Genomic DNA, 10,442 nt, shown 5'->3' with positions numbered 1-10,442 from the left:
ACTTAAATTTCTCTGTACCTCATTATCTGCATGAGTTCTCTGCTTTTGATTCCTGTTTTTGAGTGCAAGCTCTCAAAAAGAGAATTGGAGATTTTTTCACAAATTGGCTGTTTTATTTTAAGTTTTCTTATGTAAATATAGATGTATTTGAAAGGAATTTTGAGTGTACATAAACTTTCTGTAATGTAGTCACATCTACCAGTAAGTCATATTTGTTCTCTCCATTGCTTTTTAACCTCAACTTTTCCAAAGAATTGGGCTTACGCATTAAGCAAATCATTGTTTTAAACAAAAAAATGATAGTGAAAATTATGCATCCTTAGTGCTGATTAATCATCCTTTATAAGTTTCCAAGTTTTTAAATCTCGATTATTCCTCAACATTTCTTTATCCAAGTATAGTTGATTTACAATATTGTGCCAATTTTCATTGTACAGCAAAGTGACCCAAGATATACATATATACATTATTTTCCTTATATTATATCCCATCATATTCTAACCCAAGAGATTGGATAGAGTTCCCTGTGCTGTACAGTAGGACTGCATTGCTTATTCATTCTATGTAATAGTTTGTATCTACTAACCCCAAACTCCCTATTCATCCCACTCCTTCCTCCTCCCCCTCCCCCTTGGCAACCACAAGTCTATTCTCTATGCCTATGAGTCTGTTTCTGTTTTGTAGATAGGTTTATTTTTTTATCTTTTGTGATCAGATCTGTATTTAAATGTTGCATCACATTCAGCCATCATTAGTAAGGTATCCTTCTATACCAGTTGACAAAAGATCACCTGTATCTCTCTTAAGGATACTGAAATCCACAAATCTTCAAATAAGATGAAGTTATAACTTAGATCCTCTTTTCTCCGTACATTTTAAAGCCCTTCCATTAGAGTCTCTTATGTCCAAGTCATTGGCAATTTAATTTTATTTTATGACCCATGTTGATGTGTTAGATTATTACCATTATCTTTTTTAATTTTACCATTTTTATTTTTTAAAGTATAGTTGATCTACAATGTTGTGCCAATTTCTGCTGTACAGCAAAGTGACCCAGTCACACATACATACACATTCTTCTTCTCATATTTTCTATCCCAAGAGATTGGATATATTTCCCTGTGCTATACAGGAGGATACCATTGCTTATCCATTCTAAATGTAAAATAGTTTGCATCCTCTTTATAGAACATACTTGAAGGTTTGCCTTTTATTGTGTTACATACAGTTGTTTTGAAACAACTCCACTTAATCTAATTTCATTCTCACTGATATTTCCCCCAAGTTCTGAGTTTATTTTAAAACTTTTCTTTCTATATCATGCAAGTATGCATACTCATACACTTTTATACAAATGCAAGAGTAAGACCCTTGCACATTGTAAATACTCTATGTTTTAGTGCATCATTGCTCCTAAGTTTTGTCCTGTTTTCCTGCTTAGTAATTCCTCACAGACTTGTCTCCAATCACTAATTTAATGAAGATTCATAACTGTTATTCCATATTGTTAAATGTATTTATATTATATATCTGTATAACAGGTCATAGTCTGCCTGTGCTACTCTCACTTTGATGGATTTTCTTACCCTTTATCATCAAGTTGTTGTTATATCAATGCTACACAAATGTATTGAGAATGACATTCAAACTCTCATTCTTACCATGAATGATTTTGTCTCCCAGGGTTAACTGGGCAATGTCCAGAGACTTTTTTGGCTGTCACACAGGGAGGGATCATACTGAAGTATTATACATAAGTCAGGGATGCTCTAAACTTTGGACAGTTCACAGAACAGACCCCACCACAAACACTGATCTGGCCCAGAATGTCCAATGTCCATTGTGCCAACACTGAAGAACACTTAGTTAAAGAATATCTATATCTATATCTATATCTATCTTCACACTTTTCCCTAAAATCTTTTCTTTTTCTTTTATTTTTTTTTTTTTTTGTCTTTTTGCCTTTTCTAGGGCTGCTCCTATGTCATATGGAGGTTCCCAGGCTATAGCTGTAGCCACCAGCCTATGCCAGAGCCACAGCAACTTGGGATCCGAGCCACATCTGTGACCTACACCACAGCTCATGGCAACGCTGGATCCTTAACCCATTGAGCAAGGCCAGGGATCAAACCCACAACCTCATGGTTTCTAGTCAGATTCGTTAAACACTGAGCCACGATGGGAACGCCAACATTTTTCCCTAAAATCTTTTAACACTTTACATTTCTGCAAGGAAAATTAAAGAGTATATTTTTGCTACTAGTTCAAAAATTCCCACCACAAAATGTGTCAGATGTTTAAGTTTTTCCCCTAGGACTGTGGTATGACAGACTGCAGAGAGCTTTCTTATTGTTACCTAAACTATGTACTGAGTTACAGCAAAGATATATATATATAGTCACCATTTTGATTTGCTCATTATTATCATTTACCCATGTATTATATGCTCATTTTTCTACATTCCAATTTTTCTACAATTGATTTTGAGGCATATTTTGGGTCAATTTTTTTTAATTTACTATGTTACACATGTCTGTGTCTTTCTTCTAAATTTCTTGCATTATTTAAGATGGTTTTTCTGGCCCATTAATTTTAGATGTCAAGATATTCATCTAAAATGTGTAGGTTACTCTTACGCTCAGTCCTAATCGCTCTAATTTTTGTAAGCTGTTTGAGGGAGGCAAAAAACTTCATTTTTTCAAGGTAGGTGATTATGACAACTTTCATCAACAATTCAATTTTTGCAAATGAATTGAAATACAATCTTACCTGCCAGGACATTCTAGGAACATTATTTAATATATTATTTCACATTTAAGTTATTGTCAATTCAATTAATCCACATCAATGTCATAAATACTACTATTTCATCTCATTCAAATAGTTTTTAATTTGACATTCGACTGTGTTTACCACACTTGTTTTGAATCACACTATTTAACATGTTTTCATTCTCCTTGTCATTCTTTTGCTTTCCTAACTTTTTGTTTTTCTAAACCTATCCTTGTAGGAGTGTACACATATTCACACACTTGCTAAAACAAAATTTGCTGCCTGTTATTAAAAATGGCCAACATTCAATTCATATTCATTGTACTTTTTATACATCCTTTTATAAAGTCTTGGTTTATTCCCTTTGCTCAGTTTTCTCTCCATCTGTACAATTTGTGTTTCAGGTCATAATTATACTGCTACTTTCACTTCTGGATAAATTTCTTTTTTCTTTTTTATTATTTTTCCTGGGCATCAAGGAACTCTAACAGCCTACAAAATGTCTCCAGAACCAAAGAAGATTTTCTTTACCTCAGTCTCTCAGGGACAATTTGAGTTCATCAGATCTTTATTCCCTTTCATGTCTGTTTTCTATAGATAGATGATAGACAGATGGATAGACAGTTATAGAGAAATATGTAGATATACATTAATATCCAGGTTTACGGAAAGATTATAGGTATATATACAGGCATATTTGTTCACTGAAAAGATTTTTTATGTATCTTTAATATAAAGGAGAAAATGTCCATAGCAAAATCGAACTCCCAAATTTATTGGTACCTGAGAATACAAACTGGAATTTCTGGATGTTGTTTGTACATAATTTGATCTAATTAACTTGAGTTACATCAACCCCTAAGCCAGAGTAGTTAGGGGTGAAAATACACAGAAGTAACACAAACTGGTAAGCCAGAGTTGTGTGTGTGTGTGTGTGTGTGTGTGTGTGTGTGTGTCCATGGATTGTGCAGTGCAAGAAGTCCTCAGAGCAGGAGCTCTTGTTGGGAGACATGTTTCTATAATCTTTTAGCCTCTTTGCTTCTATTTTCTATGCTGAAAACTCCATCTTGTCCTGCTCTACTTTACCCCATATTCCTGCTTGAAAAACTGTTGCAGTGCTGGTAAATGACTTAAGCTTAAGAATAAAGACCAAAGGGCCTAAGTCATTCATATGGTCAGCTGAATGAGGACATAATGCATTGGTCTAGGCATGCCAGGCCTGTGCAGATTGGCACACCATTTGCATAGCATGATGTGTCCTGTTAAAATTAGAGAAAGAGGAACCTCATGGCCCCAAGTGGTTTATGAGAAGTTGCTAGCAGAATATGCATTAGCAAAGAGAATCAAGATGCAAACCTAGGCACACTGGGTTGCCACAGATAGGCAGGCCATTTGTGGAAGCACAATGATAATTCTCTAGATGCTATGCATAGATAGCTAAGGCCAACCTTCCTCAAATGCTAATGATTGTTAAATGCCTAAAGGTCAGAGTAAAATCTTAAGCATCTACCAGTTAAGTGACATTTAAATACTAAAAGAACTTTTAAAATAAATTAAAAAAAAACTATATCCTGCACCTATCCCTCCTCACTTGATGGAATCCTAAAGAGCACAATAAAAGCAATGTGGTTTCTTGAGGTGGTGTTCTTGGTCCCTGAGACCTTGAATCCCCTGGTTCCCACCTTTAATTAAGATAAATGTCTCTGTGTCTTGTTTTATGTTAACTTTTTTCCTTAAGTTTCACAGCACCCATTCTTCAGCCCTCACCTGCTAAGCTGGTCTCAGCAAGTACTGAACTCATATATTCCAAGGGGATTCTTATATAAAAAGGGCAGAACTCAATCAACAGATGGATTTCATTTATACATACAGGCCACCTTTGCAACAATTTCATAAAGTGCTAGAGGTACACACTGTGGATGAAGGAATCCTTGTGACTTGAAAGTTCAGCAGCAGCAGGGAGACCACCTACACTTAGTTCTGCAACAATCTCTGACGTTATCTCTCCTCACTCTCCCTCTTTCCCTTTACAGTCCCCACAGTGGCTTATTTTTTAAGGTCATACCTGCAGCACATGGATGTTCCCAAGCTAGGGGTCGAACTGGAGCTACAGTTGCCGGCCTACACCACAGCCACAGCAACATCAGAGCTGAACCGCATCTGCAACCTACACCACAGCTCATGGCAATGCTGGATCCTTAACCCACTGAGTGAGGCAAGGGATCAAACCTGCAACCTCATGGTTCTTAGTCAGATTCATTTCCGCTGTGCCACAAGGGGAACTCCTAGCTTCCTTTTTTAAATTCAAACATCTTAAGCAAGCATCATCTTCAGGGCCTTTGCACTGTCTGTTCTCCCTGCCAGGCACCCATTTCTCCTGAGGTGCTCATGGCTTCTGCTCTCTTTACCTTGAGGTCTCTATTCAAATGTCACTTTATGTGCATGTCTTGCCTGAATACCCATAAAAAAATAGCAACCCCTCCTTACTCTTTCCCTTATACTCGTTATCATTTAGCTCATAGCTCTTGTCACTATCTGATATACTATATGTATTTTTTATTTCCTGTATTCATTCTCCATGACTGAATTTTAGGAGATTCTATTTTTAACAATCATAAATGCATTGTCAAGTCCAAGAACAAAATATTGAAATTATTTTTTAACAGAAAAAATATGAATATTAACATTTCAACAATGTGTGTAATGTCCACTTGTATGAAAATTATCCCCTTTCCTTGTAGTATCCTCCACCACATGGCACCAACGAACATAACAGGTGTTTCAGAATTTCTTCTTATGGGATTCTCAGCGGAACCAGAACTGCAGCCCCTCATATTTGGGCTTTTCCTCTCCATGTACCTGATCACTATGTTTGGAAACCTGCTCATCATCCTGGCTATCAGCTCAGACTCCCACCTCCACACACCCATGTACTTCTTCCTCTCCAACCTGTCCTTTGTAGACATCTGTTTCATCTCCACCACCATCCCAAAGATGCTGTGGAACATCTACACACAAAGACAAGTTATAAACTATGTAGCCTGCATCATCCAGGTGTATTTCCTAATGCTGTTTGCAGGGTTGGATGACCTCCTCCTGACTGTGATGGCCTATGACCGCTTTGTGGCCATCTGCCACCCCCTCCACTACACAGTCATTATGAACCCCCAACTCTGTGGAATTCTGGTTCTGGTTAGCTGGGTAATCAGTGTTCTGCATTCCCTGTTACAGACCTTAATGGTATGGAAACTATCCTTCTGTAGAGAGGTGGAAATCCCTCACTTTTACTGTGAAGTCAATCATATGGTCCGACTTGCCTGTTCTGACACATTTCTTAATGACCTGGTGATATATATTGCAGCTGTGCTGCTGGCTGGTGGTCCTCTCACTGGAATATTTTACTCTTACTCTAAGATAGCTTCCTCCATACATAGAATCTCATCTGCTCAGGGAAAGTATAGAGCTTTTTCCACCTGTGTGTCTCATCTCTCTGTTGTCTCCTTGTTTTATTGTACAAGCATCGGTGTATACCTTAGCTCTACTGCTACCCACAGCTCACACTCAAGTGCAACAGGGTCATTGGTGTACACTGTGGTCACACCCATGCTTAACCCCTTCATCTACAGTCTGAGGAACAGAGACATAAAGAGGGTTCTGATGGCATTCTTCAGAATGGCGGCTATAAAAAGGCCACTTGTCCTCAACTCAGGAAGATCACATGATTGAAGGGTCATAAGTCTTAACTACTCATTGAATTATGGAAAATCAGTGTTCATGTAGAAGGGTGCTTACACATTGGAATGAAAGGGCCGATGACTTGTTTTATGCCTTTTTATTGTATTATCTTCCTATTTCTCCTTGAAAACTTCCAGTGTTTCCCACTCATGAATCTTTCCATTGCTCTTAATGAAATATTTCCATCTTTTCTAACATTAGTCATAATGATAAAATGAGCAATGAATGTACCTTATGAAAACCATTCATTATACATGTCCTCTTTATGATTGTTCCCTGGTAGTAAATGTTTTTCCTTGCATTTTTTAAGTCTAAGTCACATTTATTTCTGTTTTTATTTCATTTGCTTTATTCATTTATTTTTTATACTCAATGAAATTTATTACATTTATAGTTGTGCAATGATCATCACAATGATATTTTATAGCACTTCCATCCCAAATCCCCAGCACATCCCCCAACCTCCAACCTGTCTCATTTGGAAACCATAAGTTTTTCAAAGTCTGTGAGTCAGTATCTGTTCTGCAAAGAAGTTCATTGTGTCATTTTTTTAGATTCCACATGTAAGTGATAGCATGTGATGTTAGTGTCTTGCTATCTGACTTCACCACATGACAAAGAGTATTTTTTCAATACTCTTACCTACTTTCTCAAGATTAATGAACCATAGGTGTGTGAATTGATTTTCCAAGTTGACCCATACTTGTAACACTGAGATTAATCCAAACTGATTATGGTATATGATCCTTTTAATATATTGTCAGATGTAGTTTAATATTTTCTTGAGAAATTTTGCATCTATGTTATTAAACATATGGTCCTGTAATTTTCTCTTTTTTGGTATGGTTTTGGTATCAGGATACTGGCAGCCTTGTAGAATGAATTTGGGAGTGCTACACCCTCTTCAGTTTTCTAGAATTGTATGAGAAGCCTAGGTATTGGTCATTGGTTTGGTTTGGTTTGTTTTTTTCTTTGTTTTTTTGTTTGTTTGGTTGGTTTTTGGTTTGGGGGTTTTTGTTTTGTTTTGTTTTGTTTTTACTTTTTAGGGCCACAACCATGGCACATGAAAGTTCCCAGGCTAGGAGTCTAATCAGAGCTATTGCTGCTGGCCTATGCAAGAGCCACAGCAATGCCAGATCCAAACCACATCTGCGACCTACACCACAACTCATGGCAATGCTGGATCCTTGACCCACTGAGCGAGGCCATGGATGGAACCTGCAAACTCATGGTTCCTACTCAGATTCATTTCCACTGCACCAAGATGGGAACTCCTAATCATTGTTTTTTTTAAGACTTTTATTTTTTTATTGTAGTTAATTTACAATGATTGGTCAAATTCTGCTATATAACAAAGTGAGCCAGTCATATATATACATACATTCTTTTTCTCACATTATATTCTATCATGCTCCATCTTAAGTGATTAGATATAGTTCCCAGTTTTATACAGCAGGATTTCATTGCTTGTCCACTCCAAATGCAATAGTTTGCATCCACCAACTCCAAACCCCCAGTCCATCCCACTCCTCCCCCTTGGAAACCACAAGTCTGTTCTCCCTGTCAAGGAGTTTGTTTCTTTTCTGTATATATGTTCATTTATACCATATATTAGATTCCACATATAGGTGATATCATATAGTGTTTGTCTTTCTTTTTCTGACTTACTTCACTTGGTATGAGAATCTCCAGTTCCATCCATGTTGCTGCAAATGGCATTATTTTGTTCCATTATATGGCTGAGTAGTATCCCATTGTGTATATATACATCTTCTTAATCCATTCATTTGGATAGACATTTAGGTTGTTTTTATGTCTTGGCTATTGTGAGTAGTACTGCAATGAATGCATGTGTCTTTTTCAAAGAAAGTTTTGTTTGGATATATGCCCATGAGTGGAATTGCTGGGTCATATGGTAGTTCTATCTTTAGTTTTCTGAGGTATTTACATACTGCTTTCCATAGTGGTTATACCAATTTACATTTCTACCAGCAGTAAAGGGGGGGGTCCCTTTTCTCCACACCCTCTCCAGCATTTGTTATTTATTAACTTACTAATGATGGCCACTGAGATCAGTGTGAGGTGGTCCTCATAGCAGTTCTGATTTGCATTTCTCTAATAATTAGTGATGTTGAGCATTTTTTCATTTGCCTGTTGGCCATCTGATTATCTTCTTTGGAGAATGGTCCATTCAGGTCTTTTGCCCATTTTTCATTGGGTTGTTGGGTTTTTTTGGTTTTTTTTTTTTTTTTTGCTGTTGAGTTGTATAAGTTTTTTGTACATTTTAAAGATAAGTCCTTTGTCAATATTTTCTCCATTCCATAGGTTGTCTTTTTTTTATGGTTTCCTTTACTATGCAAAAGATCGTAAGTTTGATTAGGTCCCATTAGTTTATTTATGTTTTTATTTCTGTTGCCTTGAGGTACTGACCTAAGAAAATATTTGTACAGTGGAAGTCAGGGAATGTTTTGCCTATGTTCTCTTCTAGGAATTTTATTGTGTCTTCTTTTATTTTAGGTATTTAAACTAAACTAGGTATTTAGTTTATTCTTGTGCATGGTGTTGAGGGTGTGTTATACTTTAATTGATTTACATGCAGCAGCCCAGTTTTCCCCGCATCACTTACTGAAAAGGCTGTCTTTTCCCATTTTATGTTCTTACCTCCTTTGTCAAAGATTAATTGACCATAGGTGTCTGGGTTTATTTCTGACTTCTCTATTCTGTTCCATGGGTCTGTATGTCTGTCTTGGCAGCAGTACCACCCTGTCTTGATGACTGTAGCTTTGTAACATAGCCTGAAGTCTGGGAGAGTTTTGCCTCCTGCTTGGTTTTTGTTTCTCAGGATTGCTTTGGCAATTCTGGGTCTTTTGTGGTTCCATATAAATTTTGGGGTTGCTTGTTCTAGCTCTGTGAAAACTGTCATGGTTAATTTGTTAGGGATTGCATTGAATCTGTAGATTGCTTTGGGTAGTATGGCCATTTTTACAATATTAATTTTTCCAGTCCAGGAGAATGGAATATCATTCCATTTCTTTGAATCCTTTTTTATTTCCTTGACTAATGTTTTATAGTTCTCAGCATATAAGTCCTTTACCTCCTTGGTCAGTTTTATTCCTAGGTATTTAATTTCGGGGGGGTACAACTTTAAAAGGTACTGCATTTTTATATTCCTTTTCTAATATTTAATGAAATATTAGTATACAGAAATGCAACTGATTTCTGAATGTTAATCTTGTATTCAGCTAATTTGCTGAATTAATCAGTTTGAGTAGTTTTTGTGTGGACTCCTTAGGGTTTTCTATATATAGTATCATGTCATCTGCATACAGTGACAATTTTTGATAATTTTATTTCTTTTGTTTGTCATATTGCTGTGGCTAGAACTTCCAATACTATGTTGAATAACAGTGGTGAGAGTGGGCATCTTTGTCTTGTTCCAGATTTTAGTGGGAAGGTTTTTAATTTTTCTCCATTGAGTATTATATCTGCTATGGGTTTGTCATAAATGGCTTTGATTATGTTAAGGAATGTTCCCTCTATACCCAATTTGGTTAGACTTTTTATCGTGAATGGATGTTGGAGTTTGTTGAGTTCTTTTTCCACCTCTATTGAGATGATCATGTGGTTTTTGACTTTTCTTTTGTTAATGTGGTATTTGATGTTGATTGATTTGCATATGTTGAACAATCCTTGTGAACTTGGGATGAATCCCACTTGGTTGTGTTGTATGACCTTCTTTATATGTTGTTGGATTCAGTTGGCTAAAATTTTGTTAAGAATTTTTGCATCTATATTCATCAAAGATATTGGCCTATAATTTTCTTTTTTGGAAGTTTCTTTGTTTGATTTTGGAATTAGGGTGATGGTGGCTTCATAAAATCTCTTTGGGAGTATTCCTTCCTCTTCAATCTTTTAGAAAAGTTTAAGAGGGATGG

The 10,442-nt window shown here is 36.4% G+C and overlaps 1 protein-coding gene across 1 annotated transcript; it reads left to right on the top strand.

Moving 5' to 3' along the window:
* The first annotated feature begins 1,925 nt into the window (after positions 1–1,925).
* Positions 1,926–6,498, top strand: LOC125124608 (olfactory receptor 7A17-like). The gene is made up of 2 exons (XM_047774670.1): positions 1,926–1,958; positions 5,494–6,498. Exon 2 carries the CDS (start codon positions 5,527–5,529, stop codon positions 6,496–6,498), a length of 972 nt encoding a protein of 323 aa, XP_047630626.1. The 5' UTR covers positions 1,926–1,958; positions 5,494–5,526.
* The last annotated feature ends 3,944 nt before the right edge of the window (positions 6,499–10,442 follow it).

This window comes from Phacochoerus africanus, chromosome 4 (assembly GCF_016906955.1).
Source record: "Phacochoerus africanus isolate WHEZ1 chromosome 4, ROS_Pafr_v1, whole genome shotgun sequence".
Lineage (NCBI taxonomy): Eukaryota > Metazoa > Chordata > Mammalia > Artiodactyla > Suidae > Phacochoerus > Phacochoerus africanus.
The sequence above is the reverse complement of the archived record's forward strand: the minus strand, read 5'-3'. Positions and strand labels throughout refer to the sequence as shown.